We start from the raw sequence: 21874 nt of genomic DNA, 5'->3' as shown, positions 1-21874 counted from the left end.
TCTCTGGTAGATGTAATGACATGTATAGCCTTGCATTTTGCTCTCAAGTCTTGGCCATATGGCACACTCCGCATCGTGAGACGTGTCGCTTCGCATCTCTCATTGGTTGGGGCAGAAAAGTGTTCCTTCACCATGTGCGGGTCTTGTCTTTGCCAAGATTACTTGCTAGTCCCCCTCAGTGACTCTTCTGGACGATGTTTTCCCTCAACGAACATTGGAGAACACATAAATTGCTTTGGTGGAACATATAACCACCACCCCTGTGGATGGTCCTGTGGGCCGCTTCTGACATTATTCCAAATTTCTCCGAAATCTTCATATGCTACGTACAATTCCTTCACTTCCTCAAATCCCATAACTCTAGATTATAGTGAGATAATTAACAAATGGAGATGGCTCAAAACATTTGTTACTTGATTCTGACTTCTGGCACTGTGCTTGAGCAGGAACTTGATGATGATAAGAACTCAAGCCATGAATCATGTTTACCCTTCACTTGCTTTGGTTGTTTAAGAATCTCAACATTGTAGTATGTGAATAAAGTGAATTCGTTCGTCAGCAGGTAGTGAGTCTAGTGGTGGAGAGCTTTCGCAATGACATAGAATTCCTTGTCACATGTCAAATAATTCCTTATGAAGTCATTCAACTTCTCACTGTAGAAGACTATAGGGTATCCTCCCTGGCATAACACTGCACTGATCTTCACATTAGAGGTCTCACACTCCATCTTAAATTGGCTGAAATCTGGGAAAGTTAACATTGGGGTCCGCTTCACCTTTTCCTTTAGGGTATCAAAATAGGATTGGGTTGTCTCTGTCCACTATAACCTCTCTCTTTTCAAAAGCTCTGTTAGGGGAACTGTGATATCTAGGGGTGTAAACGAGCCGAACACGAGCGAGCCCAGGCTCAGCTCGTGTTGGCCTCGTTTTTATTTCGAGCTCAAAAAGTGTGTTTGTGTTAAGCTCGTTTGCTTAGCGAGCCGAACACGAGCTGTTCACGAACAAAGAGTCGTTTTGACAACCCTAATCACATAGCCATAAGATGATAAGAGTTGGGGCAAGATTTGAAAATTATTGTTTATATTAAAACATCATTTGAATCTAATTTAATAATTTTTATTCTATTTTTTTAATTAATACTTTTAATTGATTATAAATCTTTGTGGCCTTGTAGTCAATTAAATTTTTTAATAATATTACTCATTAATATATATATATATATATTAATTGATGAGTAGTATTTCGAGCCAAAATAAACCGAACACGAACAAACAAATTTTTGTTCGTGTTTGACTCGTTAACTTAGCGAACAAGCCGAACACGAGTTGTTCGCGAACAAGCCATTTTGACAACCGTAGTAATATCGCTGAAGCTCGTGATGAACTGTTTGTAAAATGATGCTAACCCTAAAAGTTGCCTCAACTCAATAAAGGACTATGGGAAGCTTTTACTTTCGTAGGGTTCATCTGAATGTCTACACATGATACATTATAACCCAAAAAAACATACCTACATTGTTATGAATTAATATTTCTTCAGGCGGGTATATAGCTTCTCTGACTGTATAGATGTTGCAAGTGCTCCTTCTCAGAACTGCTGTAGACAAGGATGTCATCTATGTAAACAACTGCAAATGATGTAAACCTGGAACACTTGAGCATTGGACAATCCAAATGAAATGTAGGCCACTTGTACAACCTATCTCTAGCCTTAAAGGCAGTCTTCCGCTCATCCTTCGGCCTCATTCTGATCAGATGATACCCACAGGTCAAATTAATCTTGGACAAGACTATAGCTCAATGTAATTTCAGTAGGTCGTCTAGATGAGGGATAAGGAAACAATATTTGATGTTCATCTTTTTGATAACTCAACTTTCGATGCACATCCTTCACGAGTCATCCTTGGGTACCATCAGTGCGGGGACATTGCACGGGCTGGTGCTCTCTCACCAATCCTCTAGTAATGTGATTTTACACTTGCCGCTATAACTCTTTGCACTCTATTGACCTCAACCTGATACAGGTCTGTTTGGAAACACTGATCCTGGGATAACATTTATGTCATGCTGGATATCCCTAAGCTGCGGTAAACCCCTTAGTAGGTTTTTGGTCATCACCTCTTGAAACTTGGAAAACATTGGCTGGACCATTCTGGTGGTTCTGTCTCCTCCTCAGTTTCTTCAAAGACAACTAAGGCCAGTGCCATTGGGGCTTCTCGAACTTATTACATAAAAGTGGTGTGTGGGACGTCTGGCTTTACCTCTATTTTTTCATCTACATGTCTTTATCTTTGAAGATCCGCTCAACAATTTGCATCCATTCGAGGAAATCATCGTGATTCATCTTTCTGTAGAATTCGAGTAGGTCCACCTTAACTCCCAAATCTATGTGCCCTCCAACACGCACTTCGTCTCTCGGCTTCCTCTGATACTGAATTTTTAAACACCCGAGTCGATTCTCTTCATCGAAGTCATCCCTACAAAAGTGGTTCATCTATTTTTCTGGCTCTCCTCCACAGATCTCACTATTACGGATGGTGGCCTCACCCGTGGTTCTTTCCTCCACTGTATGTCGCCCATCGTAAAGTCTTGCTTAGGTTATGACAATTGCCTCCTTGGCGACATGGTTTGGGTTTAGAGGTGGATAAGTGGGAAGAGGTGTATAGGGTAAGGAAAGAAAATTGTAGTGGGGGTGGAGATAGGTTTGGGTATGACAGATGCTAGATACTCTAGGATGTGACAGGACTTTGACTAGCTCTGATATCAAATAATACCGAAGTTAACCCAAACCACAATGAAAAAACAAATATTATTACTTGAAACAAATAATGTGTTACATGATCACATAAAGGAATTACAATCACAATCACAACACAAACGCGACAGGGGTTGAATTCCAAAGGAGTAGCGATAGGTTGGTGGCTTGAAGGTGGTGAGAGGGGTGGTGGAGCAGTAGACACGGGACATCAAAGTTGGATTGCAGGTGGAGGGACGACGAGATGGGGGAAATAGGGAGTAGGTTGGGACATATAATCATCATCTCAGGACAAATTAAAACTAGAGCACCTTCTCGCATTTGGACACAACCCTTGAAGGGAAAACTTGGATGCCGACGCTTGTCTTTACATACAACTGAAAGAAAAAAGCCCAAAAAGGCCAATATATTGAATAAAAAGAAAATTACAGATACAAAGTGTGGGAGGGCTCAAGCAGAAAAATACATTAGATACTTAAAAAAAAAAAACCTAAAGTGCCTAAATACATAGTATCAGGTGGCTAGAGAGAGTCCCAATTAGGTTTTGCTTCTGCCTCTAGTTCTAGGGAAGGAGCAAGCTAATAAGCTGTTAAGATGATTGTCATCCATTCTTCTTCTTTCTCCTGTAATAGACCTGTCATTCCTCTTTCGAAGAATCAGTCTGATGGGGTGGTAGAACTGAAGCAGAAGGAATACCAATCGTAGTACCCGCAATAGGTTTTAGTATCTGTGAAGTATAAGTTGTCTCTACACTGGATACTTAATGAAGAAGTGGAGCTACGAGGCTCTCCTGATTATCAGTCTGAAAACTATCATTTGTAGGTAATAGTCCATCAATATTATTTCTTATGGGGTTTGCAGGTGCCAGCATCACATCACTCGCAGTAACAGTAACAACAGTGTCATGGGGGGTCCTCAGGGGCAACAGACACCTCCTGTCTGGCAGTATTCACCCTAAATGGAACTAAAGTGTCCGGAGCAGTGGGGTTAGACCCATCCTTATTCACTTGAACCTTAGATTTCAAATTTGGATGAAACTTGTGACATTTATAAAGAACATGACCAAACACATTACAATGGGTACAATACGGAGGTTTGTGCTCCATGATGATTTATTGCCAATAAACATTATGGTGCCAAACCAGACTTCAATAACATCATGTAAAGTAATATCCCTATCCACAAGTATTCTGGCCACCGAGGGTCTGGTTAGGTTGAAAGTAGACAAATCTAGCTTCAAATGATCCCCAAGGATGACTCTAATAGAGTAGAGAACCCGATGGTGAAAAACATGCAGCTTGAGACTAGATAAATTAAATCATACAAATACAGTGAGAGTTTCATGATTTGGTTCGAAATCAGGAGACCACTTGAGTAACTTCATTGATTTGTTTGCGATACTAAGATATTTCTTGGAGAAAATTTTGGTGTAGTCTACGGTCACTGTTAGTTGGATCAACACATGTCTCCCATACATGAATCTCACTTTTCACTTGCCTATTAGCTTAAGATTATATGATAATATCCACAGGAGGATGTACCCACTGAAATTTTTCAATGAGAGCAAACTTGAATTTTTCGGTCAGGGTATAAATTTCTGATTAAGAGAAAAAGATTGCTATTTTTTCACATTTTCTACTTACTTTTTTAACAAAAAGACAATCATCTGTATCATCGCAACATTTCTTATAGCTTGGGGAAATACCACAGCGGACTCCACCTGAAGGATACCCACCACGTGGGCAAATGAGACTCCCCTTCTATTGTTAAAATAGGGGTGGGGACCTCCCTTCTATTGTTCGGAAATCCCTAGGTCCAGAGGAGGGCCGGTCGACCCACTTGGGCCCCTTGCTGAACTGGTCCAGCTATCCAATCTTTTACGGTTCCTGTTCAGGCCTTGCTTGTCTAGTATTTTGCTCTGCATCGAGTTTAGTTGACCACCCTCATCATCTTACATGGCTTTCTTGATACAGCTGCTTGTGGATCAATCTTACATTCCATGATAAAAGCTGTGTGTTAGTTGGTAGAAAGTTGGGTGTAATGAAATTAGACATAAAACCTTATACGTTTTGTATGTGTACAAGCTGTGTTGGAAGTTCTTGTATTTTAATTCTCATTTCCTTTCTTTTAATTTAACTTAGATTTGGAAGTCTACAAATTTTTTTTCTTTATTTTTTAATTTTGAACTAATGGTACGACGAATATATTACACATCATGTTGTTTACTTCTGTTGCTTGTGAAAACGAATACTGAGCTATTAACATTTTGTGGAATGAGTTATCGTACGTCTTTCCTGTGATAGTGGTTTTCTATATCCTACAATTGTTTGATTGTAGTAGTTTATGACTATGCTTTACCTAGAATTGGATTGATCTTGAGCAGTTGTGTATTTGATGTTGTACAGTCTGGAAAAACAGTGGCAATTAAGAGGATTCGATTGGGAAAACACAAGGAAGGTGTAAATTTTACTGCTCTTAGGGAGATCAAACTTCTCAAAGAACTCAAAGATCCAAATATAATCGAGTTAATTGATGCTTTTCCTTACAAGGGTAACTTGCATCTTGTATTCGAGTTCATGGAGAGTGACTTGGAAGCTGTTATTCGTGATCGAAATATTGTTCTCTCTCCCGGTGACATAAAGTCATATCTTCAAATGACCCTGAAAGGGCTGGCATTCTGCCATAAAAAGTGGGTCTTACACAGGTAATTAATTATCTGTTCTTTGTTTATCTTTCATTTACATTATTAGCGCATAGATTTTTGATAAATTAATTTCCAACAATTTGTTTGGCAGAGATATGAAGCCAAATAATTTATTAATTGCTGCAGATGGACAACTTAAGCTTGCCGACTTTGGTTTGGCTCGTATTTTTGGTAGTCCAGACCGCAGGTTCACTCACCAGGTATGATTTGCTTATTTCCCCCGCCAAATATTTACATGGTTACTTTGGTTGTTAATTTCTCTCTCTTATTTCTATCTCGCCAGATATTGGTTGCTTATTTGCGATGTTAAATGTTTACAGGGTTTGTTTAGTCGTATGTTTCGTTACTTCTATTAGGTTCCACTTCCGCAATTATACCATAGAAAGGAAGAAATTATATTTAATTCTCTGTTGACACGCTGGAAAAAAAATCTGGTATCATTCAAAGCTGTATTCAAGTATATTCACGTCAGAGTCATTGCAACTATTGGACTTGGACTCACGATTTTTTTTTTACCTTTCAAATTCTGTTAGTAGATGTTTCTGCTGCTGATTTTTATTTTGCTTAGTCCTTCTAAATGGCTTTCCAGCCTTGCTAGTTCTAAAACTAGCCTTTTAATATTAATTACCTTTACGATTCTTGAACCTTTTTGGTGCTAATTCGCTTCCTGGTTTTTTACTTTTTCTACTCTTTTTAATTTGTTTTCTAATTTATCTTTAATAATTGCCACTCCTGACACGATGTTTTGCTCCTTATTTTAGTTGTATTGTATTCCTGTATTATTGTCTTATTGCAGCCTCTTGACTAACTTCAATGTATTTGTCATTGACATATCTGTCCAAAAGCTATATATATTGTTGAACTTCAGAAAAATGCGAAATAATATTATTGATATGATTTACATGAATCCTCGAATAGGAAAGACAATAAAAAGAAAATAACAGGAAGAGAAGATATAATACCTACATCTCCAATTAATTAATTCATATTAATTACTTGGAGATAAAGAAAACAACATAAAACATAAAATGGGAAAGGAAATACATTTAATTCTCATAACTACTAACAGTAATAAATTATTTCCTAATATAACTTCTAACAGTCTCTCTCAAGTTGAAATATGATTGAAACTTGGATTTGAAAAATATCAAGTAATGGACAAGGAAGATTCTCTGTGAGGTAGAATTTGAAGTCTTCATCCCGTACTTGGTAATCAACCCCAAGAGTATTTAGTTGACTGCGGCTGTCTTTAACTTCAGTGTCTGTAGGTAGGTGAAAAAGGTTCTACAGGTAATGTTGCAGGAAAATATACAACTAACAGTAGAGCTGTAGGTTATGGCTTGCAGGAAAAAAAAAGTTTTCGAGTTGTCCTTGCTACAGGAAAAGGCTCCGGAGGAAGGCCTTTTGCAGGAAGAATTCTGGTGGAGGACTTGCTCCAGGGAAAACTTCGGAGGAGGGCTTGATACAGGAAAACTTATGAAGGACGGCCTTATGAAGGAAAGGCTCCAATGGAGGGCCTGCTTTCAGTGGAGGACCTGCTGCAGGAAAAGCACCGGAGGAGGGCTTGATACAGGAAAAAATTCCAGAGGAGGGCTTGATTTAGGAAACTACGGACGAGTGCCCGTTGCGGGAAGAATTTGGGAGGGCTTGCGACAAAAAAAGTTATGGAGGAGGACCTGATACAGGAAAACGTTCTGGAGAAGGACCTGATGTAGAGAAAGACTCCGAAGGAGGGCCTGCTGCAGGAACAATTTCGGTGGAGGATCTGCTATAAGAAAAGCTCCGGAGGAGGGCCTGATACAGGAAAAAACTTCTGGGGAAGGCCTGATGCTGGAAAAAGCTTCGGAGGAGGGCTTGCTGTAGAAAAATGCTCCGAATGAGTACCTTTAGTAGGAAAAATTCAGACGGAGGACCTACTGTAGCAAAAGCTCGGTGAAGGGCCTGTTACAAGAAAAATTTTTGGAGGAGGGTCTGATGCGAGAAAAGGCTCCAGAGGAGGGTTTGCTGCATGAAAAAGCTCCGAAGAAGGGCCTGCTATAGGAAAAGCTCCACTGGAAAAGCTTCGAAGGAGGGTCTGCAACGAGGAGGGCTTATAACAGGATACTTTCAACTGCAGGGAGAGTTCCGGTAACAAAGGAAAAATTCGAACTGCATAGAGTTTTTTGGCAGCAGGGAATAACCCGACGGAGAAGGGCACGTTGTTTGATTGCTGGGATTTCATTCAAGGATACATCACATATCGCGTCATTAATAACCTTCCTAAAGTTTTTTTTGGAAGAAAACCAATGATGAACTCCTCTGTGACAAGCTTCCTTTCGTTTCTACAATCCATGCATGTGAAATGGTGGAGGGCGCCACAAAGGTGGTTGCCGGAATTCACACATGTAGGAAGGTGTCGGTAAGGTCCGTGGGGAAGTTTTCCAGCCGACAAAGATGATTTATGGTAGTTAGGGACCTGCAGGGAGAGATCTGACAGTCCTGGGAGGAGGTCCAATTGATAAGAGTAGGTTCGATTACCGGTAGGTATGCAGGGAAGGGGTTTAGCTGCTTGAAATCTACAGAGGTAGTTTCAACAGCGGGAAAGACTGCAGGAGGGAGTGCCGGCTGTGGGATAGGCTATAGGTAGGTGCCCCAACGGTCCTGGAAGGAGATCGGGAGGGAGGTCCGACGGTTGGAAAATCTTGCAGGAAGGATCAACAGGTGAAACCTGTTGAGAAAACAGAGACGGGAGAATCAAAAGAGAAGCCAGGGAAGATGGGAGAATCAGCGGGGAAGACAGCAGGAAAAAGAGGTTCTCCTTTCTTTATTTCCGCTGGAAAGAGGAACTAAATCCGATAGGCAAACTAGGATTTCCAGAGAGAGAAAGTCACTCTGGAGGAGGTCGGGAATTCCATTAGAGAGAGAAACTCCAGCTTTAGAGTCGGGATTTCCCTGGGAAATGAAAAACCATGTTATCTAGAGGTTGACAAAGTCGCAGCTCCCAGCTCGGTAGATTTGGGAAAGGAAAGAATCGTGCGGGGTCGCAGAAAAGAAACAGACAATGCTTCAGAGGGGCTGCAGGGATTCTACTTTAGGTACGAGGACCTGCAGACAGCTTGTAGGGAGAGAGAGCATCCCTCCCTTCCTGCAAGGAGGATGACAAGAAGGGCGTTCGACGGTTTTGAAGGAAGGACCGACAACTAGGGTAGAGAATTTGATTCTAATATCATGTTGAAATTCAGAATAATGCAGAATAATATTATTGATATGAAACAGGGGTTTAAATAACTCTTACATGAATCATAGAATAGAAAAGACAATAAAAAGCAAATAATAGGAAAGGAAGATATAATACTTATATATCTGATTAATCAATTCATATTAATTACTTGGAGATAAAAAAACAACATAAAACATAAAATAAGAAATTAAATAATTTCAATCCAAGGAAAAAAATTTAATTCTCATAACTTTTAACTAGATAAATTATTTCTTAATATAACTTTTAACGTGTGTTTGTGTATATATATATATATATTATATATTAAACGTTTGATGACCACATGTACCTGTCCATCCCATATGTGCTAATTCGACTCAGTTGGATACGAACCTGGTATAAAGGGGACTTATGCCGAATTTGCCAACCAACACGCCGAATTTGCCAACTAACAGGCTGCCAATTGCACGCGCGCGCGCGCACACACACACACACACATAGATATATATATATATATATATATATACACACATACATACATATATTGACACGCACACACACACATACAGTTCGCAACTGTTTTGGTCTCACTCATTGTGGGGATTTAATAGAAGGACAATGGGCTGATGCATGAAGCTCTATAAATGCCTTCATGTAGGGAGAATCATTAGTCTCCTCATGGTTTTAGCAATGTGGTACATTTATGATATCTTGGTGACGGTTAACTTTTGAGTTTTTATTTAGATTTATGATGGTCTTTCTTGGCCTCACTTTTATCAGCAGGGATGAAGTGGAAGGACAGTGGTCTAATGTTTGAAGCTCCATGAATACTTCTCTTGTGATTTTTTAAAATTGCCATGCTTCTATGGCATCTTGGGGATGATGAACCCTACTTTGAGTATAGATGTGCAATGGTTGTTGTATCTTTATTATATATATATTTTTATGCTATTTTGTTACCTTCATGTTGTTTTTCATTGCATAATTTTATGTCAAAATGTCATGCGTTTGTTGACTTCTGTACATTTTCCAATAGCCAATTTGGTTGAATGAGATGACAGTGTGGAAGATAGACACAATCTGTGAAACATCTTTGAAAAATTTAAACACATGCCACATAATTCCTATTTATTTACATACTGACACCTAATGTTTTATATTTATATTTATAACACTTTGATGTCAGAAACTTATGCATGGAAAGGTATATTTCACTTTTAAAAATTAGTAATGGTAATATTTTTGATGTGATGTTAAATATTTGAATGCTATGCATGTAAAGGTGAAAGTTAAGGTGTTAGATAAGTAAATACATATGAATTGCTTGGTGTTACCCTAGAATCATTTACATGAAATGTGGCCTTAATCATTATTCATTTCTAAAAATATGACCAAACCAATGAGTTTGAACTGTTTAAAATGACCAATCCCCAGTGCTCGAGTTCTTACGTCTGGGAAAGTAAAAAATTTAAGATGTTTGAAAGAAGGTAAATTAATGAATGTGCTTTTGATACCACTTTGACTTAGGCGGAGCTTGGGTTTCTTGGAAGCCTAAACATATAAATAAGAAAAAAGTCCTTTTATACAATCCATCCCAAGATTAATATAATAAGTTCCCTTATTTGTAGGTCAACTCTTCTGCCTTCTAAGGGTAAAAAAATGAAAAATATTGGAAGAAAAAAATAAAGATAAAGAAGCTTAAATTAATACGAAACTATTTATTTGAGAAAAACTCTTATGGGTTTCCTTATGTCATGTTAATCCCCTCCACTTAAATAATACTTGCCCGATAGTTTTGTGTCTGCAAATATTATCCGTTCGAAAGGAAATAATTGAAGATGACAGCAATATTGTAAGTGTTATAAATCTGTGTTAGTAGGAAGATCAATCTGGCAGGTATTGTAGCCAAACCTTGTTAGATTTGAGTTTGCCATGTGTGCTCACATGATAATAATTATTTAAAAAATGCTATTTAAAGAAACCTTAATTCGAAGGGCTGGACTAGAGCTACAGGACTAGATGATTTGGTTTGAGAATTAACTAAAGCAAGGTAGTAGATACATGCCACATCCTCGTAATTGCTAGGGCGCAAACCGATTACAAAAGAAGGCCAATATAGAAACCACTAAATTTTACTCATTCATTAGATATTAATGATGCGAATTTAGAAATCAATGGTGTAAGTTTTATTCGTTCTTATGTATGAAATATAAATAATCCTTGGAAAGTTCTTAATAGGAAACATATAAAATTTGGGATGAAAAACTGCAAAATACTTACATTAGGAAAGTTATAATGCTGAAATCAACCTAGTTGTGCATATTTATCTAGAAGGGAAGACAACGCCTGCATTTTTAACTCTTGAACAACCATGCTTGATGGATTTATAGCAAGCCTTTTGAATTTGTGAAACGGCAATGATATAGAGCCTAATGTGTGGCTTCCTCGGATCTTTGAGTGAAACAATCTTGTGTGCTCACACTCCCCTTAAGCAAATGAATAGATGTCATCGATTTTAAGCTTGTCATTTACCATACGGTTCAATGACCTTAAATTTATAAGATTAATCCTTGAGAAGACCGCCAAGTTAGCATAGTCACCTGACCTCTTGACAAAGAGTGTTCTACTATAGAAATCCTTCCTCTATCCATCTATTATGCATTTCTCAGGGTGATCTCCTTTCATTTACTTGAATTTGGGCTTGCTATTGGATAACTATCTTGGCAATTTTATCTCTTAAGACACACCACCGACCGTGCTGCACACATTTGAAGATTTTAGTATGGATTGCCTAGACTAAGCCATTGAGTAATATGCATTTCTACCGTGATTAATCATTTTTTAGTAATTGAAATATTGCAGTTTGTGTTAAAGTTAAAAAGGAATTACAAAACATATAAAAACATGCCCTTAGGCATGGTAAAAAAAATCCAAATCATCTCAGAGGATGGCAAAAGGCTTCGAAGATTCAGACACCGAAGCAAAATAAAATAAAAGCTATGTTAGAGAACCCTTTTGAGCACAAAAATGGGCTGCTCTATTGAGCTCCTGAGAAACAAAATGAAAATTAACTTTTAAAATGCGTAAGAAAAGCAAAAGTGTGGCATTTCTCTAGTTTGTCTTCCCAAGTCTTTCGAGTCACCATATCCCTCATCTAGCTGCTGATATTAGTGTTGCTGCCTTCCACAATGAGGCCTTTGGCCTCCAACATTCAAGGTTGGAACATATGTCTTATAGAGAGGATAGCTTGGAGTTCCATAGATCCGCTGTCCCAGTGTTGCATTTGTTGTCCCATAGTGGAAAGCAGTTGCTCGGTTTCATCCTGGAGGACTGCCTCCGTGCCGACCCATTGATTGAGAAGAAGTGCACCATCCACGTTCACCTTGAGCCAATGTAGCCAGAAAAAGGGTAATGACAGTCTTTGAGACTAGCTAATGCCCCAGTGCTCCGGGATGGGAAAAGGATGATTCTTGGTGAGTGCCTTAAGGATGGTTGCCGCCAGAATGTTAGGTGTAGCAAATGGCCGCCCATGCTTCTTTGCCTTCTTTCCATTCCTTGCTCTCCAACACTGGTGGACGACATGGCAGTAGATTCGGGCTAGTGGGATGTGGGTTTTGCTGAGGGTAGTAAGATCTCGTGTCACCTCAAGGAAGGTGTAGAATATCAGCATCCAAAATCCCCATTTCTGGAGAACCTGTAGGGCTTCTCTCAAAACTTTGCTCTGCACAATGATATGCTCCTTGACTCCTTGTCCTTTTTGAGGCAGCCCCATGGGCATCTTGGATCCACTCCAAGCCCCCGGCTCTCCAATTAGTCATTTGTGGGGATGGCATCGATAAAAAGTCGTCCCAAAAAAAAAAAACCTTTCCCTCGGATGGAGACAATTCTGCCGAGCCATCTAAAGCTCTCGTTGAGAGATGGAAATTGAGCTGCATAGACTAGGGAAGTGATGGTATTACCAGAGAAAGGTCTGGCGAGCTCAGGCCAATCCTCCAACAGCCCACACCTAGTCTCCACCTCCAAAGCCTGCTCCAATAGAGGCTGACCAAAGCACTCCTGTAGCTTTCACACGTCCCACGCTTCTCCCTCTCTCAAATCAGCCACCCTAAGGTTCTCAGCCGCATCCGCGTTGACGAACGCAGGCTAGCGAATCAGCACCCTATCATGGATCCACAAATGTTGAAGAACGAATACCTTCATACCATCCACAATTCTCCATCCGCCAATATGCCATGAAAAGGAGGTCCCACATCGCTTACTGCTGTTCCAAGTATTATCGGTTGGAAGGCCCTTAGCACCCTCACATACAATATGCCATGAAAAGGAGGTCCCACATCGCTTACTGCTGTTCCAAGTATTATCCCCATAGATTGCTCTAAGGTTTCGGTTGTGCAGACCGTCGGGTTCAGTGAAAAAAACCCAGGCAATCCTAGCCTACAAAGGCCCATTCCACCTGACAAAGTTTTTCCCAGCTCACATAATGCAACCCCTTACTTCGGTTCAATCCGCTCCATAAAAATTCCTGCACTTGACTTTGATTTTTTCCAAAACCGCCACCGAACCTCGGTATGCGTTATTAGATACATGGAAATGGATAGAAAGCAAGTTTTAATGTGTAGCTCGACCCGCAAGTGACACGTGTCAATTACCCCGCGCATTAACCTTGCCTGCATCTTTACCGAGTAACTTGCAAAAGTCACTCGTGACCAGCCTTTGCATTGCCAAGGTGATGTCCACATGGGCTTTTTTCATCCATGATGAACTACATGCCTCATTTTAAGAGGATGCTTCTTATTACCATCCCCATTGTGATTGACCATTCATTCCTCTTAACTTTCTGAGAGTTGAGAACTTCCTTCCAAAGCATAGTTTTTCTTTTTAAAACTGTGTTTTTAGCTTTTGGTTGGAATGTAATTAGTTATGAAGCTTTTCACCAATGAAAACCTCAATTCTTGAGAATAAAAACAAACCATTGTCAGTTTCATGAATTAGGAAGTGAAAATCATGCCTTTGAAATCTAACTCTACTTTAAAAATACCGAAGATCACGGGGAACCTTGTAAGGTTGAGTGTGTGATCTTTTAAGCCTACAATTATAGGCTACTACTATTCTCTTATGTTGAGTAATATGTTTTTATTCAATTTTATTTTTTCTTGTTTTTAATTCGTACAGCTTTCATTTGACAAATTCTGATAATTCAGCATGAATTTTCTATAAAAGTTAGTAAGATGCCAAATTTCATGAAATTCTGATATACTTAGATCATGATTCAATAATGCAAAAGTGACGCCCTAATAAATTGTCTAAACGATATGATTAATGATTCGGTGATTCCTTAATTTTAAGTTGCAGGAGTGCTCAAATGTATTGAAAGTGATCAAATTAAATTAATGAGTTATTCTTAGGTTTATGATCAACATTAACAATCTTGAATCTTGCATTTGTAGCAGTAACTTAGGAAGCTATATGGGTCGAGAAAAAAACTTTTTTAATTTAAGGGTATCGATTATTGTTTACCTTTGGCTCAACCGGTCCAATCTATCTATCATTTCATGTTTGCTTAGAAAATATCTTTGCTGCTTCTAAAATTATTCTCATATTTCTGGTTGAATCTTTGGAAGAATTATGTTAACGCTTTTAAGCCGAGATCCATTGATGACAGTATCAATCAGAACACCCATTTCTTTGTGTTTGCTTTGATCCTCTGGAATCGTAGTTTTAATACAATGATTAAAATATTTTCTTTAGGTTTTTGCTCGGTGGTATAGAGCACCTGAACTATTGTTTGGCACCAAGCAATATGGCTCTGCAGTGGACGTCTGGGCTGCGGGTTGTATATTTGCTGAACTTCTGTTGAGGCGACCGTTTTTGCAGGTCTGATTTAGAATTTCTGTCAGTTATCTTTTGATTGTTTAAATTTCTAGCAGGGAGGTGATGTTGCAAAAATATTATCATCCAAGAATGTTATACCGCATAAGTTTGTTGAACTGGTTTATTTTCTGTGTTTATTGTTGTTTAGGCCCTCTTTTATGCTGCATAGTTTAGTATTTTTATGCTTTTTGTGTCAATTGGCTTCTGAAGTTGTAAATTAAAGCTAAATTTTGTTAGTATCTTTCTCTATATCAAACTTCCATTTGTTCCAGCATGGTTCTTATGCAGCTTAATGCAAGGATATCTTTATATCCTATCATGAAGAATGCTGTTAATTTTGACAATTACGACAGACAGCAAGCCTTCTGATTATTGTCCCGCCCAAGCAAAGTTTATTTTTGAAATCTGATCCTATGATGATTTGACAATTTCCCCTAATTTGTCTGTCTTGTTTGACTACATAGAATTACTAATTTCTACTGTCCTTTTCCAGTGTCCTGCAGCAGTTATTTCTGCAAACTACTAGAGCAGTATTTATTTCCTATTTTTTAACGCATAATTGGTACTGATTTACAGTGCATGTAGGGGCATCCAACTACTATTATTAGTGTCCCAAATTGGTTCTCTTTATTTTATGTTCATTATAATTTAATCCATAAACTGCCTCATGTTTTACGTGAAAAGCGTTGCATTATTTATGATTTATATCAATAGATTTTTTTGTTTAGGCGTATTTGATGTATTCCCTCTTTTGCTGTTTTTCTCCTGCACTATATATATGTATTTATTAAAATTTTGATGAGTAAAGCAATGAAGAATTGTTCTTTCTTCTCTTTCTTTATGTCTGGGGTTTTCTTCTGGACCATGGTCCTTCTCTTTCTTCTTGTACTTGTACGAGGGAAAGTTCTTCTTACCTAGAATTTTAACCTTTCATATGACCAAATGCGGAATATCATTTTTAGGGCAAATCCTCTTCGTCTAAAGCCTCCTTTGATCCATATATTATCATCCCTCGGCCCTCTAATTGAGCTGATAATAACTTGATCCCTTTCATGGGTCACAAGTTGAATAGCCACAACTATGTCCAATGACACAATATGTGATTATGTTGATATGCTAAAGAGACATGTATTGACAATCTTCAACAAAATGGAGCTGAGAAAAAAAAAGGAATATATTGGAAGTTGCCAAGTACCTCTTGCTTGGCACCCATGTTCTCAATTATTTGTTGTAAAAACTGAAATAAAAGAGAAATAAAAATAATATTAATAAATAAATAAATAATTTAAATCATCATCCGGGCTAACAGTCGTTACGATTAGACTTAAGAGTCGAGAGCATCATTTTCAAAACAAAATGAGAGAGAGAGTAAAGAATGCGAGAGAGAATAAGAAACCGTAGAAGAAGGGGAGAAAATTTTAGTGCAGAGAAGAAGAGAGTAGAAATCACTGATTTCGTGCCTAAGACGACGTCTTGTCCTAGATGAAGAAAGGAGAAGTCGACGTCGCCGCTTATTTTGAGTCGCCCTGTGAAAGCTGACACTGCTTTGTGCTTGCGGTGCTATGTTGAGCCGCAAATCAGAGGCAAAAAAGAAGAAGAAAGAGAAGTCGAAGGAGGAAACCTTCGACGCTGAGTTTGATCCTTGTTTGCAGTGGAAGGAAGGGGCTATAAGAAGAGGCGAGCACTGCGTCTGGGCAAATCACAACCTAAGGTGAAGAGGAAGGCGAGTCGACGTACTGCTCTGCGTCGAATCTAGATCGAGAGAAGGAAGGGGAGGAGAAACCCTCATGCTTGAGTTCAAGTAGGGCAGATAGTCGAGTAAGGTAAGTGTTATAGTTATTTTAAGTAATATGTTATTTAATTATATATGAAGGCTTTAGAAATGAAATATAAATATTAAATCATACGTGATTACCCCCAGATAATACTCGTAGGGGATGCGATGTGCCCGTGCACATTAAAAGAAATGGTAAAGGTGTACCTTCAGGTGCAATTTGATGGTACTTTTAGATACATTTTTTAGGGTGCCTACGAGTACATTTTGAGGTTGTCTTCGGGTACATTTTTAAGGATACATTCGGGTATGACGATAATTCTGTTATGACTATTAAAGATGTTAAAAGGATAGATGCTTAAAATGAAACGAAAAGAGATAAAATTAAAGTGAATGTTCAAGGTTTTATAAAATAATGAGCTAAATTTTCTTTTGATCATTCATGCGTAACTTACGTATCATAATTTAGTGCATATAAAGATTATAATTACTTATTAAATCAAACTTATAGTTGATATTAATATTTTTTTTAAGAAAAGAAACATTTTAGATTGATATAACCGGTAGGAGTGATTTGGTTTACAGGAGAATGACTGCAGTTGATAGGCACTAGTTATGTTGTGTTGGTAGTTTTTTTACTCTTTCCTTCAAATTTGATATAATATTCAATATTGGTTTGAGATGTGGTTTTCAGATTATGTTGTTGTTTCTGGATATTTAGTTTTATTATACTTTGTGAATTAGTGACTCTTTTATATGTTGGAAGTTTTTGAGAAATTGTGGAAAGTAAAATGAAATGTTAACACGGTCCTATCACAGTTCTCACCTTAGTTAAATCTAAGCACTGGTCATATCACAGAGTTGCGATTACTTGTAAATGTTAAATCCCACTCAGAATTTTTGGGGTGAGACTGTATTGACAACAACCTACCAATAAATATAATGCCCTCTCTTGCATTCTCAACTTCAAAATCTCCATTTATTTAATCTTGTTCTTATGCCTACATCATCATTACCATCTGAGCAAGCTAGATCCCAGAGCTATTAGAAGTATTTGTTGGATAATAATACAATTGAAAGTACTATAAATATTGCCCTGGCACCACTAAATGTTTCCATGGGTTCATGGATATAATCTTCCTTGAACAACAACCATTCTTTCTCAAACAAGATATTCAAAGGAGATCTTATCTATTGATTATCATTTTTTTAATCTTATTCTTGAAATTCTATCACTAATCCTACTCAAAATTTACGCGATGCCACTGGAAGTCCTGCCATCAATTTGTTTTCCCTTTTTGCCTCTCTCTAAAAAAAAAAAAAGCTGATTTAATACTCTAAAAGAAATTTGTCACAACTTGATATTTCTTACCCAAAGTAATACATAATCAAATCTCGATTGGAAAACCACTTGATAACAAGGATATTAAACTCTTCAATAGTGTCATTTTCTCTGTTGTCTTTGAAAAATATATTATCCTTTAACTTTGTACCTTCCCGAGTTGTTGATAATTTATTTGATGTTAGTATCCTTCCTACTTTTCATCTTTGGTATCTTCATAAATAGATGAGGCTTTTTTGCTTTGTTAAGAGCTATGTATGGGACAACTATATGCTAGCCTATTGAAGGTGCCACTTCTACTTCTGTAGAAAGCTGAGAAGTTCAGCTTCTCTCCATGGTGTACTAGCCGTCTGCTTCACAAAATCTTGGAAAGATTTGATTGGTGATATCTTTGGAAGCACCTTTCTTAGTTTTTTTACTTTTTTATTTCATGTTTCTTTATTGTTTTATTTCAGAATTATTTTCTTTCCTAATTTAGACTAGACATATTTGGTAAGTTTGTAAATTAAGAGGGATTGGTTTATCTATATATATGTACCCTATATGTGAATAATTGAATGAAGTAGTTTTCCTCTTAATGTTTTTCTTTTTTTACAAGACATAGGAGCCTCATTCGACAGGTTCGGTCAGCTTCATCGTTAGTGCATTGATCGTCCGCTGCTTCATCTGCTTCAAACGACACAATTATCGGTTTGAAACGTTCACTGCTTCGTCAACTTCAATTGTCTGCTGCTCCCTCTGATTCAAATGACAGAGAACCATCAACTTTGAACGACAAAGGATCTGAGTTGACCTCGTCCAAGATGATCTGGGACCGCTTTGAACAAAATCTTCTTCCTGCAATGACATCTTCATATGGGATTTTTAAACGAATCAACCTCATATTCTAGTCCAAAAAACAAACCTAGCTTCCTCCTGCTGCCCGACTTCCTTGCAGTTGGAAATCCTTTCTGTCTTATTGCAAGCCCTCACCCCTCTTTCTTATTGTAGGCCCTTCCCTTTTCTCATTTGCCTCTGGAGCTCACTCGAAATCTTCTTGTTGTAGGCCCTTCGTTGGAATCCCTTCAGCTGATCTGCGGGCCTTCCACCAGAGCCCCTCCTCTTCTTCCTAGCATCATAATTCTCCTTGCAAGATCTTATCTGTTTAATTTCTATCGCTGGAATCTTCCCAACAGTTCTCTGCAGGCCCCTTCTTTGCTGGAATCCTCTTATCCCGTAACAACAACAACAACAATAACGATAACGCGTATAAGCTGTAGCAACATAATGAGCCAATTTTTCTCCTTTCCTATAATAGTCGTTCCTCTACCTACATAAACAATTGTCAACTCTCTTCTACTAGCAATAGACCAAGTATGCGATGAAGACGTTAAGTTCTACTCCATAAGTTAATTTTAAACAACACACAAACCTAGTGACACACTACAATAATATATACTTCTCTCATCGTGTTAGTAATGAGAGATTTAAAGTTGGATCATAGATGCAGGAGCCTCTTATCATATGACCAAATATATCAATTCTCTAGTCAACTATAAAGGGACTTCTACATCTAGATGGGTCACACTTGCAGATGGATCACACTAAAAAATTGCTAGAAAAGGAGATGTGGAGCTATTGGACTGCAATCTGATTTTATTTAGTAAGTTTACTCATGAGATGAAAAGTATAACTAAAGTCCTTGCAAACTCTTCTAAATTTTAGGTGGTAGAGTCAGGGAAGGTGATTGACAGTGATAGAATACACCAAGGCTTATACCTGTACAAAAAAAATCTCTTTCTAAACACATAAATGATCCCATCTCCAATTTTATCTCAAATTTGTGAGCCTTGAGTTTATCTGTCCAAAAATAGGTAATGTTATGGCATTGTCGCTTAAGTCTTTCTAAACACATAAATGATCCCACCTCCAATTTTATCTCAAATTTCTGAGCCTTGAGTTTATCTGTCCAAAAATAGGTAATGTTATGGCATTGTCGCTTAAGTCATTTTAATTTTAATCATGTTGTAAAGTTGTATCCTCGTTTATTTATCAATAAAAATTCTAGTTCTTATGAATGTGAAATTTGTCAAACACTAGAAATATTTATCCTATGAAAAAAAACCTCACTTTTTCTATTATCCACAGAGATATTTGAGGACTTTTAAAATTGAAAATCCTAAATGGGGCTAGATGGTTCGTTTCATTTATTGACGATCACACTAGAATTACTTGAGTATTCCTAATGAATGAGAAATTTGAAACAACTCAAATCTTCCCAAGTTTTCATGAGGATTTAAACTCAATTCCAATGTAAGATGCATATTCTCAAATTGATAATGCAAAAGAATAGTTCAATTTCATCATTCGGGCCTATCTTTGAAAAAATGGAATCATCAATGTGAGTTCATCTATTGATATCTTTTAATAAAAATTGGATAACTGAGAGAAAGAATAAATATCTCTTGAGGTATCCTACTCAATTATGATTTCCCATCAAGTTTCAAAAAATAATTTTAGAAAACGTACTTCTTACTGCAACAAACCTTATCAATAGAATGCCTAGTCTGGTACTTAACTTCAAAAAATTTCTCATCATGTTTTGATGGTTAGCTATCATCACATCAGAGCTTTCTCTTCAAGTATACCACTTAAAATCTTTGGATGTGTATCTTTTGCTCACATCTATTCCCAAATTCCACAAAACTTGACCCCAAATATAAAGTGTATTTGTCTTAGGCATGCAACCAACAAAAATGAGTTTAAGTATTACTCTCTTGTTACTAGAAAATACTACAATTTTCACGGATGTCCCATTTTTTAAAAATCAATCCTATCCCAAATATGAAGTTCATAGGGGTGAATATCAATTTTGAGGGGCACTTGATGACTCCTACGCAATCTCGCCACCTGCTCTACCTAACCCTCCTATCATAGTTGAAGATGTTCAACTAATTCAACCAACCAAACTTGAAGTTCATAACAAAGAACTTCGTGTGTCCACACAAGGAGAAAGAAAAATTTTGAGCAGTTGGAAGACAACTTGCAACGACTAAACAACTCAAACCAAAACTTGAGTTTGCATTGATTTGAAATTTTGGGTCAGGAGTCTAATACTCTTGAGTTATCCCCTTTCTCTTATGTTGGTGACAAGGAAAAATGCATTAGATATTCAATTTAGGAGTATGTAATTTATGGGAAACTATCCTCACCCTACAAAGCTTTTATTTCTAATTTTGATAGTGTGCGTATTTCTAAATTCATTCATAAAATTCTTGAAAATCTAGAACGAAGAAAAACAGTTGAAGAGGAGATTCATGCACTGAAGCATAATGACACATGAATTCTTACTAAACTCTCTCAGGATAAGAAAATAGTTGGATGCAATTATGCATATGGGTGTTCAACATTGAATACAAAGTTGGAGGTATTTAGAGATTCAAAGCCAGACTTGCTGTAAAAGATTTAACTCAAACCTATAAGATTGACTATCAACAGAATTTCACACTAGTTGCTAAACTAAACATTGTCAGAGTTCTCATTTCAATAACAGTTAAGAAAAACGAGGACAACATCAACTTGACGTAAAAAATGTCTTTCTGAACCGGGATATGAAAGAACAAGTGTATATGGAGATACCAGGACTTGAGAATGATCCCAACAAACTCCAAGTATGCAAACTCAAAAATTTTTAATAGGTTTAAGCAATCACCTGGAGTGTGGTTTGAAAGATTTGTTAAAATTATGAGATCTAATGGATATTCTCAAGGTCAAGTAGAACATATTCTGTTCCTAGAACATATTCAGAGGTGAGAGTGCTGCACTGATAGTATATGTGGATGTTATGATTCTTATCGATGATGATGAAAGAGAGATTCTCAAGATCAAAGAAGTGTTTGTTACTGAGTTTGAAATTAAGGACTTAGGTACAATGAGATATTTTCTTGGTATGAAGGTAGCAAGCTTCAAGAAAGGCATCGTTATATCACAGAGAAATGCATCCTAGAGCTACTAAAAGAGACAGAGATTATTGGATGCAAGCTTGTTCTATTCCAATGGATCCCAACATGAAGTCTAATAGGGGAGAAGAAAGTGTATATGTAGATCAAAGATTGGTAGTAAAACTCATATCTCCCACATATGAAGCCAAATATTGTATACTTTGTCAGCATTGTGATCTAACATATGAATAACCCAAATGAAGAGCATTTGAAAATGATGCAAAATATTTCAAGGTTTACAAGAATATTCC

The 21874-nt window shown here is 37.5% G+C and overlaps 1 protein-coding gene across 1 annotated transcript in view; it reads left to right on the top strand.

Annotated features, from left to right (window-relative positions):
* LOC110032731 (cyclin-dependent kinase D-1-like) overlaps positions 1 to 21874 on the top strand; it is a 40063-nt gene that overhangs the window by 13943 nt on the left and 4246 nt on the right. The window contains exons 2-4 of the mRNA XM_020736461.1: positions 5159 to 5457; positions 5549 to 5657; positions 14405 to 14530. Coding sequence (XP_020592120.1) covers positions 5159 to 5457; positions 5549 to 5657; positions 14405 to 14530 — 534 coding nt within the window. The remainder of the gene's footprint in view (positions 1 to 5158; positions 5458 to 5548; positions 5658 to 14404; positions 14531 to 21874) is intronic.

This window comes from Phalaenopsis equestris, unplaced genomic scaffold, assembly GCF_001263595.1.
Source record: "Phalaenopsis equestris unplaced genomic scaffold, ASM126359v1 Scaffold001013, whole genome shotgun sequence".
NCBI classification, from domain to species: domain Eukaryota; kingdom Viridiplantae; phylum Streptophyta; class Magnoliopsida; order Asparagales; family Orchidaceae; genus Phalaenopsis; species Phalaenopsis equestris.
Note: the sequence above shows the minus strand (reverse complement) of the source record. Positions and strands in the feature narration are given on the sequence as shown.